At 39.5% G+C, this 19,900-nt stretch overlaps 1 protein-coding gene across 6 annotated transcripts in view; it reads left to right on the top strand.

Moving 5' to 3' along the window:
- Positions 1-19,900, top strand: part of GRIA1 (glutamate ionotropic receptor AMPA type subunit 1) — a 321,187-nt gene that overhangs the window by 283,706 nt on the left and 17,581 nt on the right. For all 6 annotated transcript variants that reach the window (XM_073567910.1, XM_073567912.1, XM_073567911.1 and 3 more), the window contains exons 12-13: positions 1,968-2,166; positions 10,015-10,262. In XM_073567910.1, the coding sequence (XP_073424011.1) occupies positions 1,968-2,166; positions 10,015-10,262 (447 nt within the window). The remainder of the gene's footprint in view (positions 1-1,967; positions 2,167-10,014; positions 10,263-19,900) is intronic.

Genomic DNA, 19,900 nt, shown 5'->3' with positions numbered 1-19,900 from the left:
TACACGGATCTGAGCTTATACAGGGTCCCCTGGGCTGGACCCATGGTGTCAGCTGTTGGCCGATGGGGCAGGCTGGCAGGAGTAATCAGGTCACCGGGTCAGAACCAGGAGACTAGTACGGTACAAAATCAGCAAGCACTAGGGTTGAGCGAAACCTCCGATATTCAAAAGTATCGGATCGGAATGGATCGGGCCGATACACAAAAAAAGTATCGGGTATCGCCGATTCCGATACCGGAAGCCCCATTAAAGTCAATGGGACAGAAATATCGGAATTAAAAAAAACCCTTTCGGGAGGGGGGAAGAGTGTGGGCGGTGTGTGCGCGGACACTGTGCGTGTCTGTGTGTCCGGGCAGGGTCTGTGCGGGCTGTCGGTGGTCTGTACGGGCCTCTCGGGGGCCTGTGCCGGCTGTCGGTGGTCTGTGCCGGCTGCCGGGGGCCTGTGCCGGCTGCCGGTGGTCTGTGCGGGCCTGCCGGGGGTCTTGTGTGTGCAGGCATCGTCCGATGGGACTACAAGTCCCATCGGGTGATGCCTGCTACACTGACAGTGATTGACACATTTGCCAATGATGGGACAGTAGTAGTCCCATCATCCGGCTAATGTGTTGAATGTAAAAAAAATATATATATATATACATACTACATACATACTACATATATACAACATACATACATACTACATATATACAACATTCATACAACATACATACTACATACATACTACATATATACTACATTCATACAACATACATAAATACTACATACTACATACATACTACATATACTGCATTCATACAACATACATACATACTACATACTACATACATGCTACATATATACTACATTCCTACAACATACATATATACTACATACTACATACATGCTACATATATACTACATTCATACAACATACATATATACTACATACATGCTACATATATACTACATTCATACAACATACATATATACTACATACATGCTACATACATACTACATTTCTACAACATACATACATACTACATACTATATACATGCTACACATATACTACATTCATGCAACATACATATATACTACATACATGCTACATATATACTACATTCCTACAACATATATACATACTACATACATACTACATATATACTACATTCACACAACATACATATATACTACATACATGCTACATATATACTACATTCATACAACATACATACATACTACATACATGCTACATATATACTACATTCATACAACATACATATATACTACATACATGCTACACATATACTACATTCATACAACATACATATATACTACATACTACATACATGCTACATATATACTACATTCATACAACATACATATATACTACATACATGCTACACATATACTACATTCATACAACATACATACATACTACATACATGCTACATATATACTACATTCCTACAACATACATATATACTACATACTACATACATGCTACATATATACTACATTCACACAACATACATATATGCTACATACATGCTACATATATACTACATTCATACAACATACATACATACTACATACATGCTACATATATACTACATTCATACAACATACATACATACTACATACATGCTACATATATACTACATTCATACAACATACATATATACTACATAGCATCTTTTTTTGTCTGAGGGTTGAATTAGGCTTTTGGCAACTTTTTTACATCATTCCCTGGTACTGACAGTATTATCAAGTACTGAAGTAGACACTTTCTTGGGCACAGTTAGGACATATTTCGTAGAGAAGAGTCTGCCACTTATGACTCCTCTCGATGAGATCCATCCTATGCTGGAAACTGTAGTATTTTGAGACTTCAGTAAGTTGCGTGAAATGATGGAGTCAAGAACGTCATCACATCAGTACAGACATCCAATTTGCTAAACACATTAAAACTTGTGGTTCTCCTTTTCAGGTCCCTCTCAGGTCGCATAGTTGGTGGCGTCTGGTGGTTCTTCACTCTCATCATCATCTCATCTTACACAGCAAACCTAGCGGCCTTCTTGACGGTTGAGAGAATGGTGTCGCCCATCGAAAGTGCTGATGATTTGGCCAAGCAAACAGAGATAGCTTATGGGACACTAGATTCCGGATCCACTAAAGAGTTTTTTAAGGTTAGATGACTTTTTCTTTATTATGTCAATGTTTTGAATTGTTTTCCATATTTGTTGGGGGGAAAAAATTTGACTGAGATTGTAATCCCTAGAGCATGGTGTATGAGATAACAACTTTGGGGGATTGGTTTGTCTTAAGAAGACTAGCTGTGTATGTAGTCTTATTGCTCCATAGAGGAAAAAAAAGTATGTAAGTTCTCTCCTAAAGGCAAGAAAGCTTTCTCGGTAAATGAAACCAACTATCTTTCTAGTGCCACCTTGTAAGTCATTTTTCAACACTTTATTGCGCCTTAAACCATGACTAGCAATATTAGCTTCACCAGTAAGTTAAAGGGGTTTTTCCCACAAATAAACTTCAGTTTAATAGATGTTGGAATAATAATAAGTTCTACATTTGGATGTTCTAAAAAATGTTTGTGTGCTGAGATAATCTTATTAATGTGCATCTGTCATGTACTGTATAATGGCTGTGTCTGACCATGCAGAGCTGCTCCAGTTCATAGTCAGCACATTCCACAGCTACTAGCCAGGAGGGAAGTCACTTATGTTAAGTGAATATGCAGATGAAACAGGAGGGGCTCTCAGCTGCTGATGTCTGAGGTAATACATTTTCCTGCATGTTTTATCACAGGAGTTAGTGTTTCTATTGCGTCACCAGTCATTTGAGCTCATAATACGGTAAGTCAATTTGGTGACATATAAGCTTCAACCTCAATTACTTGATTTATGACAAACTCAGAGGGCTGGAGAAGTGAAATAAACACTCACTCCTGTGATAAAACAGGCAGGGAAATGTGTTACCACGGGCAGGAAAATATATTGCTTGATAAAGTAGCAGCCACGAGCCCCTGCTATTTCTTCTGTATACTCACTTATCATAAGTGACTGTCAAACTTGGTGCAAGCCCTTTAGGTTTTTTTTCTGTGTTTATATTTTTAAACTTTTTTATGTTTTACAGTTCTTTTTGTCTTATAGGATTTTTTTTCACACTTTTACACTTATATTTTAATTTTCATTGCACTGTTCTGGACATGTCCCTGTTAGACCAGTGCTTGTCCAGATGGGTGTCTCTTTTTTTCTTTTCTTGGAGAGACTCTGGTTTGGCTAATATCTGTTATCATCTTGAGAGGCTTTTTAATACTCACTACCTAGCGGTGCACTAGAGAGATAGTTTTATTCTTTCTAGAAAAGAGCTAATCTGGTTACTTTTTCGTGGACAGCATTGTTTGTAAAACTCCCAGTAGCAGCTGGATCACCAAAAAGAGAAACTGTAGCCTCCAAGAGCTTTTTGTATTGCTTTTTTCCCTCAATTAATCTCCACTTGAACACTTAACTCCTTCACCCCAAAGCCTATTTTTGACTCCGTGACGAGGTCAATTTGTTTCCATTCTGACGATTGTCACTTTATGAGGTAATACTTTGGAATGCATCAACGGATCCTGGTGATTCTGAGACTGGTTTCTAATGACATACTGTACTTCATGATAGTTGTAAAATTTGTTTGATACAACTTGCATCCATTTGTGAAAATATTGGAAATTTGGCAAAGATTTTTGCAATTTTCAAACTTTTCATTTTATGCCCTTAAACCAGAAAGTTATGTCACGCAAAATAGTTAATAAATAACATTTTCCACATGTGAAATTTACATCAGCACCATTTTTTAAGCATATTTTTTTTTCGCAGGGAAGTTAGAAGGGATAAAAGTTGAGCAGCAATTTCTCATTTTTCCAACATAATTTACAAAACTATTTTTTTTAATGACCACATCACATCTGAAGTGACTTTGGGGGGCCTATATGACAGAAAATACCCCAAAGTGATACCATTCTAAAAAACTACATCCCTCAAAGTCCTCAAAACTACATTCAAGAAGTTTATTAACCCTTCAGGTGCTTCACAGGAACTGAACCAATGTGGAAGTGCAAAATGATCGTTTACATTTTTTTCCCTCAAAATTTTAATTCTAACCCACCTTTTATATTTTTACAAGGGTATCAGGAGAAAATGTACCTCAAAATTTGTTGGGCAATTTCTCCTGAGTAGACTGATACCCCATATGTGGGGGAAAACTACTGTTTGGGCACAGTACTCAGAAGGGAAGGAGCACCATTTGACTTTTTGAACGCAAAATTAGCTGGAATTGTAAGCAGACTCAATGTCGGGTTTGGAGAACAGTTGATACGCCTAAACAGTTGAAAACCCCCACAAGTGATGCCATTTCAGAAAATAGACTCCTCAAGGAATGTATTTTGAATGATGTGTGGTGCTTCACAGAAGTTTATAATGTGTAGCTGTGAAAATAAAAAAAATCACACTTTTTACACAAAAATGTTGTTAGCCCCTATTTTTTAATTTTCACAAGGGTAACAGGAGAAATTGAGCCATGCAATTTGTTATGCAATTTCTCCTTAGTACACCAATTCCCCATATGTGGGGGAAAACTACTTTTGAGGCACAGTGCAAAGCTCAGAAGAGAATAAGTGCCATATTGGAGTTAAGATTTTGCTGGAATAATTTCAATAATTTCAGGCTGCCATGTCATATTAGCAGAGCCCCTGAGGTGCCAGAACAGCAGAGACCCCTCTTTATTGATGTCATTTTACAAACTACATCTTTGGATGAATTCATCTAGAGGTTCAGGGAGTATGTTGACACACGTGTTTCACAGAAATGTATATCATTGGGTGCTGAAGAAAGGATAATTACTTTTTACCGCTAAAATGTTGTATTAGTCCCAAATTTTTCTTTTTTTATGAGGGCTAATAGGAAAAAATGGACCTCTCAATTTGTTGTGGAATTTCCCCTGAGTCCGCCAATACCCTACGTGTAATCGGAAACTACTTTTGAGGCACAGTTCAAAACTCAGAAGGGAAGGAGCACCATGATTTAGTGCCAATTTTACTGTCATGTTTACAGGTGCCATGACCCATTGGGAGAGCCCCTGAGGTGCCAAAATAGTTGATCCCCCTCATAAGTGACCCCATTTTACAAACTATACCTCTCAATGAATTAATCTAAGGGTGCAGTGATGATATTGACACCACAGGTGTGTCACAAAATAGTGAAGAAAAAATAATTACATTTTTAAAACAAGAATTTTGTCATAGCCCCAGATTTTACATTTTCACATGGAGAAATGCGTAAAAATGGCACGAAAATTTGTCACACCATTTCTGCTGAATGTGTAAATACCCATATGTGGCTGTACAGTACTGCTTAGCCATACGGCGAAACTCTGGAGGGACGGAGCGCTATTTGCCTCCTGCCATCTAGATTTTGATAGAATGGTTTGCAGACTTCATATACAGAGCCCTTAAGTACTAGAAAAGCAGAATTGCCCCCTCAAGTGACCCCATTTTTGAAATTATACCTCTTTGTGAATTTATCTACAAATGTAATGATGATTTGACTCCATGGGTGTTATCCAGAAACAAGCAGCAGTGGAGTTGCTCAGTTAAAATTGCAAATCTACTATTGTACTTCCTGTACATTGTAGTCCCCACTATGTAGTATTGCCCATTACGTAATGCCCAGCTTATGCTTCTGGAGACATCCACACCTAAATTAGGCAGGCTCTCATCATCACAGAAAATGCCAAACATTTGGATGGTAAATGTGGTTTAGGCACACTGTGGGGCTCAGAAGGAAGGTGGGGGCATTTGGATTTGGTAGCGCAGAATTTGCTGAATTTCTTTTGAGAGGTGAGAAGCCATTTCGCTTTTGAAGAGTCTTTGTACAACCAGTAACGTGGAAGTCCCCTATATTTCCGTTAAAAGATGACAGACCTGGGTATGAACTTGTTCTTTTATGAATTGAGTTGCTTTTTTGGGAAACTTTTTACATAATGTTTGGGATCATATTTATCCACCGCTTTCCGCTGAGCACTTATAATTGGGTTTCTATCTAAATCTCTGAATGATTTGATTTAGATGAAACCCCTAAGGCATCCATTCACTATAATGAGGCAGCAGAGTTACTCCAGCGGTGTCCTTCTTTTCAGAGGTGCACAAAACTGTTTGTGGCTTTTATGCACGCCTAAAAAAACAGACACCGCTGAACCATAGGCCAGATGGCGGCCACAGTGCCTGCATCTGCCTCATTATAGGGAATCTTCGGACAGAGGTTCCGTCTGAATCCCATAGTTCAGAGATTTACATGGAAACTCTTGTGTAAGCGCTCAACGTAGAGCGTAGGATAAATGTGAGTCGTGCCTTACTGCAATCTTTGGGAGACAGAATGAACAAGTCAACAGCAGGTGAAGAATTGTTTTTATTTATTTTTTATGCCGTTCCTCGTGCAGTTTATGTGATTAGACAACTTTATTCTTCTGGTCGATATCAGATTTATATATTTTTTATGATTGGCTACTGTCACACAGTAATAGGTGCTTTTTTGCTGAACAAGTTTTTGCATCGCCATATTTTGAGAGGTGTAATTTTTCTATATTTCTACCAATAGAGTCATGTGATGGTGATCTGATTTGTGCCAATGGGAGCAGATAGGGAGCTCCCTCCCTCTGCGATGCTCATCGATGTCGCTGTCACTATTGACAACGGCATCAGAGGGGTTATACGCCCATGATTGGTGCTAGCCATTTGTTAAGCCTCTTTTGGTATAATTAACATAAGTTAAAAGGGATAATCCCATCTTCAAATTCCTATCCCATTATGTAGTAGGCATAATAATAAAATTAGCAAACTTCCAGTAAAAAAATGTAGTATAGTTCTTCTGATTCACTATATTGCTTACCCCATGTGCAGGGCATTGCAGTAGCTTAGGTATTCATGCTTATGGCCACTAACAACTAACTGTCACTACATGAGTGGTTATAACCATGGATACCTAAGATACTGCAATGCCCTGCACATGGGGTAAGCGACATAGCGAATCAGAAAAACTATACTATGGTACATATGTATGTGAAGGCATTTGTTAATATTATTATTACACCTACTACATTTTGGGATAGGATATTGGAGATAGGACTGCCCTTTAAAGCATGCTTTATTGTGCCCATGATAATTAGTCGTTTGTGACTCCTGCTTCTGTGACTCACACATCTGAAGATATTAAACCTGTTTTTTTTTTACTATTCAGCACTTTATCTGTAGCCCTTTATGATTGTCTCATTTAAGCCTCACCTACAGGCCCCCATACACATTAGATTGAAAAAGGGTGTACAATTGTACATCAAATACTGCCATGCAGAGCTTTTTTAAAGGGAACTTCTCAGAATCTTCTACATCCCCAAACCATTTATATCTCTGTGTATCCCTTTAAAAAAATCAGTAGATTGTTCTCTTTATGACACCAAAGTGACCCTCCAGCAGCGATAAATCACATTTTGAAGTTCTCTATATATGTATCTGTAAGTGCACTGGCGCGTAATGATGCCCATACAGCTCCTCACCCTCTTCAGGACACAGCAGGGATTGCAGTGTGATGCTGAGGAGCTGTAAGTTCGTCGTTTTGACAAATACACTTCTAGAAACTCTACGTACAGAATGACAAAATGCCGTTTCCTGCCGCTGGAGAATCACTTTGGGGTGATGAAGGGATTCAACCTACTTGTGATTTAAAGGGATACATACAGTCATATGTAAAAGATTGGGCACCCCTATTAATGTTAACCTTTTTTCTTTATAACAATTTTGGTTTTTGCAACAGCTATTTCAGTTTCATATATCTAATAACTGATGGACTCAGTTATATTTCTGGATTCAAATGAGGTTTATTGTACAGAAAAATGTGCAATCTGCATTTTAATAAAATTTGACCAGTGCAAAAGTATGGGCACCTCAACATAAAAGTGACATTAATATTTCGTAGATCCTCCTTTTGCAAAAATAACAGCCTCTAGTCGCTTCCTGTAGCTATTAATGAGTTCCTGGATCCTGGATGAAGGTATTTGTGACCATTCCTGTTTACAAAACAATTCCAGTTCAGTTAAGTTTGATGGACGCCGAGCATGGACAGCCCGCTTCAAATCATCCCACAGATGTTCAATGATATTCAGGTCTGGGGACTGGGATGGCCATTCCAGAACATTGTAATTGTTCCTCTGCATGATTGCCTGAGTAGATTTGGAGCGGTGTTTTGGATCATTGTCTTGCTGAAATATCCATCCCCTGCGTAACTTAAACTTTGTCACTGATTCTTGCACATTATTGTCAAGAATCTGCTGATACTGAGTTGAATCCATGTGACCCTCAACTTTAACAAGATTCCCGGTGCCGGCATTGGCCACACAGCCCCAAATCATGATGGAACCTCCACCAAATTTTACTGTGGGTCGCAAGTGTTTTTCTTGGAATGCTGTGTTTTTTAGCCTCCATGCATAATGCCTTTTTGTATGACCAAACAACTCAATCTTTGTTTCATCAGTCCACAGGACCTTCTTCCAAAATGTAACTGGCTTGTCCAAATGTGCTTTTGCATACCTCAGGCGACTCTGTTGGTGGCGTGCTTGCAGAAACGGCTTCTTTCGCATCACTCTCCCATACAGCTTCTCCTTGTGCAAAGTGCGCTGTATTGTTGACCGATGCACAGTGACACCATCTGCAGCAAGATGATGCTGCAGGCCTTTGGAGGTGGTCTGTGGATTGTCCTTGACTGTTCTCACCATTCTTCTTCTCTGCCTTTCTGATAGTTTTCTTGGCCTGCCACTTCTGGGCTTAACAAGAACTGTACCTGTGTTCTTCCATTTCCTTACTATGTTCCTCACAGTGGAAACTGACAGGTTAAATCTCTGAGACAACTTTTTGTATCCTTCCCCTGAAAAGCTATCTTGAATAATCTTTGTTTTCAGATCATTTGAGAGTTGTTTTGAGGAGCCCATGATGCCATTCTTCATAGGAGAATCAAATAGGAGAACTACTTGCAAGTGGCCACCTTAAATACCTTTTCTCATTATTTGATACACCTGGCTATGAAGTTCAAAGCTCAATGAGGTTACAAAACCAATTTAGTGCTTCAGGAAGACAGTAAAAAGTAGTTAGGAGTGTTCAAATCAAGAAAATGATAAGGGTGCCCATACTTTTGCACCGGTCAAATTTTGTTTAAATGCAGATTGCACATTTTCTGTTAGTACAAAAAACCTCATTTGAATCCAGAAATATAACTGAGTCCATCAGTTATTAGATATATGAAACTGAAATAGCTGTTGCAAAAACCAAAATTGTTATAAAGAAAAAAGGTTTACATTAATAGGGGTGCCCAAACTTTTACATGTGACTGTAGTTATATAAATGTTTTGGGGGTATAGAAGTTTCTGACCATTTCCCTTTAGGTCTTTGTACAGCGATAAGTCGGGCTACTATCAAGGCATTTTATTTCCTGGCCCTGTTCTTCATTCAGATGTTTGCTTTGAGGCTGAAGAGAACAAATTAAACACATTCATTTCCAAGAAGTAGCCGGGTTTGTTCTGATAATTAGCATTGTAAATTCGTGTTCTCTTGTGTTTATTTTACTGGCATTTCCATAACCCATCATAAAACTGTGATCTTCCTCGTCATCATTAAGTCTTACTTATCAAACGCTGCATCTGGTCCCTCTGCCATAAAAATGACACAACAAAACCATGTTCGCAACTTGTCTCACGTTACCAAGATATCAAAGTATTTTGTACCTAATTTGTATTTCGAGCCTCGTTTTTCTCTGGAAGCGGAGGACATGCTCGGGCTGCATCTGATGAAAGGATTTTAATGAGGCGTTACATTTTACGGATGGTCATCTCAGAATTATGTGCTCAGCTTATTAATATCTCCCACCTGCTTAATAAAATGTATGTATCTTCTTCCTCAAAATGGTTGCAAAGTCCTCTTCTTTGGCCTTCTCTTTTCCTAGAGATCTAAAATTGCCGTCTTTGAGAAGATGTGGACTTATATGCGTTCGGCGGAGCCTTCGGTGTTCGTTAAGACTACTGAGGACGGAATGAACAGAGTTAGAAAGTCCAAAGGCAAATATGCCTATCTCTTGGAGTCCACCATGAACGAATACATAGAGCAGAGAAAGCCATGCGACACCATGAAGGTGGGAGGTAACTTGGATTCCAAGGGCTATGGCATTGCCACTCCCAAGGGGTCACCTCTGAGGTAAGTAGCTGAGATCTGCCTAAACGTCCATTGACTTGGCTCTTTGGCTGTATATCCAGGGGTACATGAAGCACGAACAAGTTCTCCTTTAACAAACATCCCTTCGTATCATTCATACCATATCGTCCATCTGCTTGGTGTCATATCATTACGTAATACATTTCTATGTGCCAAAATTATAGTTTAGAGACTGGAATAAATATTTCCTTCCCTGAAAATAATAAATTGGAATAGAAATATCAAAGAGGTCAATTTAATAGAATAAATCATGTGATCTCAATATGTTTTGAGGAAGACATTGACGTAAAATCAGAGAAGAGTCTTTGCAAGAGAACATGCCAGTAGTAGAGGTCCCATCAAATCGGATTATCTGTAAGACTCACAAGTAGTGATGACATTTGGGCCAATTCAAAGACAACCAGAAATATCAATAGTGGTCCTTGATAATACCTTGCAAGTGCCACATGGGTCTACTATTTCTGAGAGTACTCCCAGCTACAAAAGAATGATCTGTCACATAACTTTGACTCCGGTCACACCACATTTTTCCATGACATCCAACGTTTACGACAGGAAAATATCCAGACAGATACAGAACCTAAAGCCAACATATATATCATACAGTGGTATAAGTCATCCATAGACCCCATGTTAAAAAACATACAGTACAGAGTATGTTTTTGTAAGGTAGTCAAAGGTACTCGAGAGCACAGTGGACTACACTTTTTTATACAGTGCAAAAACATATGGCTGCTCAGTGGATGTCTTAGGGATGCTTGTTTGGGCATGGTTTAGAGATGAGCAAGAAGATTCAAACTACCATGGTCCATCGACCAGTTCAGTCCTTGGTGAGAGTAGGACCCAGGCAGAGTTAACTTCTATGCCAAGTACCCTCTGTCACTTACTAGACTATCACATCTCAGCGCATTGTACATCATCACTTTGCGTTGTCTAGTAAGCAATAGAGGCAACGGGTATGCTGGGCCAAGGATTGCTGGCACAGAAGTGAATACCGCTCTAGTCCAACTGGTACAGAAGACCAAACTGGACATTGGATGTGGGTAACTTGAATATTTAAGCTCATCTCGCTTTGGCCTTTCTGTCCAACCAAGATAGACTTGTGAAAAAAAGTTAAAACTCCCCTGGTTTAAGTCCAGTTCAGTTCTTGATGAAAGTTGGATCAGGGCAGAATTCACTTGTTTGCCGACAACCCTCTGCCACTTACTAGACTATCACCACATCTCGATGCAGCACACATCATGACGTTGAAAGGGTCTAGTAAGTGGCAGAAGAGCCCAGTATGCTTGGTCAAGGATTGCTGGCACAGAATAAAATACCGCCCTGATCTGACTGCTACAGAAAACCAAACTGGACATTGGACTAGGGTAGCTCAAATCTTTTTCCTCATCTTTTTTTTTTATATTTTGGATCCAACCAAGGTAGACTTGAGAAAAAAAGATTCAAACTATGCTGGTTTGGGGTCCAGGTCCAGGTTAGTCCTCAATGGCAGTGTTAACTTTTGTGCCAACAATCTTCTGCCACTTACTATGTCCATCCTTACCTCTTTGCTGCTTTGGAGGTGGAAGTGGGCCCCATTATTTCCAGGGCCCCTGTGCAGCTTCATAGATGGCACTTATGGTATGTCCGCCTCCTGAGTTGAATATACTCACCAAACGTGTTATGAACAAAGCCTAAAGGAGACCAGTTTGTGAAAGTAATTGTGCCCATTAGGTTCAGTTTATAATTAATTTTGTTCCTTTCACTTATGTGGACCTCTGCTGGTGACATGGTTTTCTTAAAGTGGTTATCCTTGCAAAAAAAAAAAATTCAAATTTTTTCAGAAACAGCATCACTTTTGTTCATTTGACCCATAGGCTCTGTCTGGTATTGAAGCTCAGAACTCATTCATTTATATAAGGAAGAGACACTAAATCAGGCAACGTCCATAACAAGAGTGGGCTGTGAGCCCTAAAAAATAGAAATAGTTTCTTTTTCTAATCATGGATGACCCAATGTTTCGGTTGGTTTAGTCATAAATGTGATGATATGTATTGTTAATATAACCATTAATTATGATACTTTTGCATCGGTTGATATAAGGTAGGTTCCCCGTTCCTCACGAAGGCTCTCTGTGCACATCCTATGGAGTTTGTCAGTCTTAATTCACCATTTATTTCACTTTGCTTCTATAGCTAGCTGTCTTTTATCATCCTCTTTTGAGAGATTTTTGACCCTTAATTTACATTCCGAACACGTTCCAAATTCTTCTCCATTCAAGTGGTTTGACAAGAAAGATATTATTAAGGAGCTGGTGAGGGTCGGGTTTGACTGACATATTAGTGGAATGATCCTGACTTACTTTCTGCAAGGTCATTAATAATCTCAGAAAAAAACTAAAGGATAGATGAAAGGATGAGTTTGCCTAAAACAATATATCTTTTAAATTCAGTGGTTTTAGCAATTCGATAAATTCCAAGGCTGGTTTAAAGAAAATGGTCCCTTGGTAATAAGCAGGGTAAGGTGCCCTGTTGCTACTTTCCATTTTTTCCACATAATACCATCACACAAATATATAATAATGAGATAGAAATCCCAAATAATTTCACTACATAATACTCAAGTAATGTGCAGTGCAGCTTGAAAATAATATTCCTATAATTTGCGAATAACCCTAAAACACAGTACTACACTGCAGCGTATAAATACTAGATGGTTATTATATATATAATTACTTTTTTTACTTTTTTTTCTTTCATAAATACACACACATACTGTATATACCGGTGTATATATATATATATATATATATATATATATATATACTGCTCAAAAAATAAAGGGAACACTAGAATACCACATCCTATGTTATAGTGTTCCCTTTATTTTTTGAGCAGTATATACCGTATAGTGGTTTCAAAAAGTGTTTGCACCTTGCTGACTTCCTGTTATTTCAGATCACCAAACAAATTTAAATATTATACAAAGATAACACCAGTAAACACAAAAGTGATAGCCACCCCCCCTTAAAACATAAATTAACTGTGATATATCACATCTTTGGGAAGCCGAGTTCAAATTCCCTAGCCACACACAGGCCTGACTACTGCCACACCTGTTCTCAATCAAGAATTCACTTAAATAGGACCTGACTGACAAAGTGAAGTAGACCAAAAATATCATCAAAGGCTAGACATCATGCCACGATCCACACAAATTCTGGCACAAATGAGAAGCAAAGTAATTGAGACCTATCAGTCTGGAAATGGTCAAAGCTTTGTGAGTCCAGCGAACCACAGTGAAAGCCATTATCCACAAACATAGAACATTGGTGACCATCCGACTAAAATTGCTCCAAAAATGCAGCAACAACTCATCCAAGAGGTCACAAAAGACTCCACAGCAACAATATCCAAAAAACTGCAGGCCCCACTTGCCTCAGATAAGGTCAGTGTTCATGACTCCACCATAAGTAAGATACTGGGCAAAAATGGCCTGCCTGGCAAAGTTCCAAGATGAAGACCACAGCTGAGCAATAAGAACATAAAGTCTCGGCTCAGTTTTGCTAGAAAACATCTCGATGATCCCCAATACTTTTGGAAGAATACTCTGTGGACTGACGAGACAAAAGTTGAACTTTTTGAAAGGTGTATGTCCAATTACATCTGGCGTAGAAGGAACACAGCATTTCAGAAAAGGAACACCATACCAACAGTAAAATATAGTGGTGATAGTGTGATGATTTGGGGCTGTTTTGCTGCTTCAGGACCTGGAAAACTTGCTGTGGTAAACGGAGCCATGAATTCTGCTGTCTACCAAAAAATTCTGAAGGGGAATGTCCGGCCATCTGTTCATGACCTGAAATTGACGCATGCTTGGGTTATGCATCAGATGCTCCAGATTCACGAAGAGGCATGCATTTCTTCATGAACTAGAAGCATCTGACACCAGCACATCCCTTCATTTAGACCGGCGTGAACAACAAAACAGGTGCAAGTGTATCAGCATCTGGGTTTTGACAAAAAATAAAAGATGTGTAAAATACATTCCCTTAAAATTCTCAAAGCCCAATCCAAAATCTGTAAGTAGGTATTCACCATATGTCATTTATAGTTCTGGCAACTCCTATCTGATAGAGGAACTTTGGGGCACTTCAAGCACCAGAGCCCTGGTGCTCAGACGTCACTTTTGCACCTCCTGCTAACTTTAGATGGTTGGCATTTGGACGATAGCTAGCTGAATGGCAAGCTCTACATAGGCAGAAAATTGTTGACCCTTGTCCTACTTTTTCAAGTTAACGGCCATATTGACTTTTCTACCCTCAGTTCATACATTGAATGGGACTGTTTCAGGAGGTCTCTTTTTCAGGAGCCACCAGGACATTCCGGATAAAATTGTCAATTATGAGTTTTTGACTCATAAAGTGTACTGATCCCTTGTTAAAAATCTGTAACAGGTTCCCACCCCGTAAGAACGACCTTTAGGCTCCATCTGGCACCAAAGTCTGAGTGTTACAGCAACCTCTCTTTCCCGTAAATCTATCCCACCCCCCTTGTCACTACCGTTAAAGATTTTAGGAAAACCGAGAAGGGAATGTAAATGTATTTCCTCCGCCTGACACAAAACATATTCTTCTACATGTAGGCTGCAGCACCATACATTAACAGGCGTATGCCCTTGTTCTGTTTCGCTCACAAGATATTTTTGTAGCCCGAGGCAGTAAGAAATAAACCGTCTTGCTGTGGTAGAAAAGAACATAAAACGTGTGCAGGCAGTTCAAGAGAAATGACGGAGGATAGCTGTAAGTGCTACAGTGTAAAGCAGACGCAATTTCAGAATACGATTTTCCTTATATATATATTTGATGTAGTAAAACCAGAATAACATTCTGAGTCTCCAAAATGTGAATCATTCCGATTTCCTCAAATCTGAAACACTCAAGTTGGTAGAGAAACCCTAACACATTAACACATTTTTCTAATTTTTCTGTTTCTGGTCCTCAACTCTAGTGTATAGGACTAGCGAGATGAGCACAAGTGCTCATTCCTCGAGTCAGGTATGCACCGAGTGTCGCGGGTGTTCGCGTGACATGTTCGAGTCCCCTCGGCTGCATGTTTCGCGGCTGTTAGACAGCCACAAAACATGCGGAGATTACCTGATATGCACTGGTACTCCCCACATTTTGTGGCTAACAGACGCGAAACATGCGGCAGCGGGGACTCCAACAAGTGACTCGAACACCCTCGATACTCGGCGCACACCTGAGCACCCTAGGCAAACTCAAATAACAAGCACTACCACTCATCACTATACAGAACATATATATTATGTAAACAACAGTGTCTCAAGGTTCACGGCTAAGAAAACCCAAAAATCAGGTTAGAAATACCCGGCCATCCTTGGCTTACAACAAACAGTTGTAAGCCAATGGGGGTCACAACATCCTTCATCCTCAAAAAAAGAGTTCAGATTGGGGTGGAACATAGCATAAGATTCAATGGGCCAGTATCTCAACAAGTGTCTTACCAAGGGAGGACACACATAGAAGGAGACCCTTGTGCAAGAACAGTTTATGGGATTTCCTGCTCAGATAGAGTCAGATAGAGCTGCTTTGTGTAGTGCTTGGATAAAAAGCTGTTCATATTTCGACTGCAGAGAACACAGTGATTGAATTGCTATAGAAAAGTCTTAAAAAACTATTGCCCATCAGCTAGCTCACCTTACTCCCTCACAAACATGAATATTCAGATAACTTTTCATTTGTTTGCAATGGGGAGAGAGGAGTAAACCACTGCCAGATATCTCTGATGGCTTATCATTTGGGAGGACAAAAGGATTGACTGTTGAAAGTCAACATGCCAATCCTTCTTTCCCCAACACCAGCTATTGGGAGTGGGTCAAAAGAGGCCTCTACACACATTAAGCATGTCAGTATTTTATGTTGTCCCTTGTTAGAGCACCATACATCTACTAACAGGTTTCTTTTATTTTTGCAACAAACATTATTAAATTGGTTATCCAGCTTTGGGGTACAAGTCTGCAGTCACTCTATGTGACTGCAGACAGACTTGTGAATCATGACAGTGCACAGTGCGCGCTGTCAGGATTTTCCGATGCCAGCGCTGAGAGCTGGCGTGTGCATGACCACAGCCACAGCTTTTGCATACATGTGGTCAGGTGCCGACTAGACGTGCTTTGCCTCTCTCAAAGCAAATGAATTGAGAGAGCGGATATGTCTAGTCAGAATGTGGCTGGAAGTATGCAAATCGCATACTTGTGGTGACATGACCGCCCACTCTCTGCGTCAGAGAATCCAGACAGCGCACACGGTGCACACTGTGAAGGTTTACAAGTCTGCAGTCATATAGAATGACTACAGACTTGTGCCCCAAGGTCAGACAACTCCTTTAGTCTATGATAAGTTCATTAACTAAAGATCTATGTTTGTTAACTAGTCTCTATAAAGTGCCCAGTACATCTGATAGGTGAAAAATGCAAATCTTTATTTGTGCAGTGGTAGAAAAAAATCCACAATCACTTGCGCTCCCCAATCAATCAACACGTATCGGACAATAGTTCTTTTTTCAGGCTTGATAATGAACTGTTGTTCAAAACGCATTGCCTGATTGGCCACGTGGATTTTTTTTCTGCTGCATCATTAAAGATGTTTTGCATTTTTTCACCTATCTGATGTGCTGAATACTATTCATTCCATTGAGGAGGTTACACAAACTGCCGTTCACCCGGAGCAATACAGTACACCTCCAGATGCGGTGAGCTGATGATATCTGTTTATGTTAGAAAATATACCAATATAGTATATCTGAAAGGTCAGACTAAGAGTCTTGTTAGAGTCATACTGGGCCACCAGAAAACTAGTCTTTAGATCAACCACTGGACTTAAGATATGACTTGAGAACAGGGTTTAATGAGGTTCAACATTATGACTCATCTTGAGGACATGATGGTAGAGCAGTTCCCGTTTCTCACTTCTTAATCACTTGCTTTGGATTTTTTCCCCAAAATTCCTATTTTGGTGGGTGGTAGGTCCATAGAATATATGCCTTAGATGGTCTCAAGCTAATTAATTCATTAAATTTAGTGAATTTAAAGTTTTCCTTATGGAGGTTTCTTATAGATACATAATATGGCGTTGAGGAACCTGCCGTAGCTCAAGACCCAGTTTTGCCAAGCAGCAGTATTTTAAAGTTAGAGCTGTCAAACCACTTTAAATAAATTTTGAAAGGATAAAATGAAACTTTTCTCCATGTCCATCCCATCTCACACATCCTTCCTCCATTCATTGCATGGCTGACGGACCTTGTCATCTACCCTGAGCCAGAAGGCCTGCTACCCGCCAGCGTCCATTGCCCATATGTTGCACCTGTTACAGCCTTAGGCTCATTGCTACAGGTTTGGTCTGTGTGTGTGTGTTCTGTGTCATTAGAGAATCACTCAGAAGGAATGGTGATCCAGTTTAATCTCTATTTTTCCCCCACTACGCTCTCCAAAACATGAGACAACCCACCCCAGCCCCCCGCTGCCAAGGAACAGGGATAACATAAAGGTCTTAAAGGAAAACGATGGTCAATAATGCAGTTGACCATTACTGGTGTCCGGTATTTGGTCTTCATCTCTTCAAATAATTCTTTTTTTCCCACTGCAAGATCCATCCTGCTTCCTCCTGTAGACAGTTAAGCCACAATTAAAAACAACGCAATTGTATTCCCTTTTGCTTCAGCTCCGTCACCAAGGTTAAACATATTTACGTTTTATAAGAAAAGTAATGTTTAGAGAAATTGCTTCAGTCAATTCATCATTAACTTGTACATAAGTGGCGTGAATTATTGTGCTCCATTGGAAGGTCACGTAGAAATAATTATGTGCCGAGGATAATCAGGTGAATAATATACTTATTAGTGTCGAGGAGAAAAATAAAAAATGCCTTCGTTAAGACTCAGAGGCACAGCTATGGGATGCAAATAGTGTTTCCATCAGAGATTGGGAACAATGGTACAGGTTTGCTGATCAATCAATTTTCTGATCATACACAGGAACACAGCATGGCTCTTTAGACATCTATGGTTGACACATTTTTGGCTGTATTCAACTCGGAAGGTAATTGGAGCCATATGCGGCTCATGTGCTCATGGCGTCAACTCAAAATATTCTTGGACAAAAGTTTTGACTTTTCACAAAGTTTGTTGCTTGAGTATTTTTTGCTCTTTTTGTCAGATGTTTCTATGGTTACATAAGTACAATTATCAGCATTTCATAAATCTTTAAAGGTTTATTCACAAATACATCAAGTTTATGCAGACTCAATATTACAGTGTTAACCCTTATTTTTTAAGACTTCTGTAATTCACCCTGGCAGCTGCACATCAGCTTCGGCGGCCAAATCTTCATTGGTGACAAACCATTCTAATCTTATCAGTGTTTGGAATCTATCACAATTCATGTGTATTTATTTGTCCTCACAACTCCCCCCAACTTTTTGGAGGATTAACCACAGGTTCTAAATAAGATTAAGATCTGGGGAGCTGTTAAATATACTTATTTTGTATATTTATTTATTCAGGACTTCTTACAAGATGTGATACTTCAAAGAAAATTGCACGATAATTCTTATAAAAAAAAATTGGAGTGGTTTATTGGATTATCCACCAAAAATAATCATTGGAGCAAAACAGAAAATGGATGAAGTGGTAACAAGAGATTGTCCACTTGTCCATAATTAACTCATTAGTTTAAGGTCATACATCTTTTCCTGGATTCTGAATGATAGTTTGCGTGTGTCAGTGATAATATCATGGCTGAAGATGTTCATGAATAGGGGCAAGTTATTCTTTTATCCATGAGTGTATGTTCAAGTTCTCATACCAAGAGGAGCACATCTCAGCTGTTGCATGTGGATGCGTCTAATGAATGAAGTGAGTGAAGAGCCAACCATGTGTGTGTCACATGGTTTATGTATGTCTCACAAAGCACCTGTTTTCTGTATATGGCACTACCATCTACTCTGAGCTAAGTGTACAGAAAAGTGAAGCAATGTACCAATCAGAGTTGAGAGTAAAATGAATACCCATAATTAATATCTAACAGGAGCCTGTTGGCCATGGGCCCAATAGATCAATGATTTGTTCAGTGAGCCACTTGGTTATCACTTTAGCATTGTGACATGGTCTCCATCATGCTGGAGAAAGCCTTGTTCATCACCAAATTGCTCTTGGATTGTTGGGAGAAGTTGTTCTTGAAGGTTGTGTAGATCCCATTCTTTATTTATGGCAGTGTTGTGAGTGAGCCCACACCCTTCGATGAAAAGCCCCCACGCATGAATGGTCTCAAGATGCTTTACCGTTGACATGACACAGGACTCATGGTAGAGCTCTTTCATCTCCAAACAATCATTCTTCCAAATGTTACAAACAGTCTGAAGGGGGTGTCATCAGAAAAAAATAACTTTACCCCAGTCCTCTACAGCCCAGCCCCTGAACGTCCAATGTCAGTCTGACTTTGATGTTTTTCTTGGAAAAAAGTGGCTTGATATCAGGCCAACCGTCACAAGCATTCATCTCACTGTGCGTGCATATGCCGTTGACACCTGCCTGTTGCAATTCCTGAGCAAGCTCTGCACTGAT

The sequence above is a fragment of the Dendrobates tinctorius genome, unplaced genomic scaffold, assembly GCF_039654945.1.
Source record: "Dendrobates tinctorius isolate UK_male_01 unplaced genomic scaffold, ASM3965494v1 ptg000020l, whole genome shotgun sequence".
In the NCBI taxonomy this organism is placed as follows: domain Eukaryota; kingdom Metazoa; phylum Chordata; class Amphibia; order Anura; family Dendrobatidae; genus Dendrobates; species Dendrobates tinctorius.
Note: the sequence above shows the minus strand (reverse complement) of the source record. Positions and strands in the feature narration are given on the sequence as shown.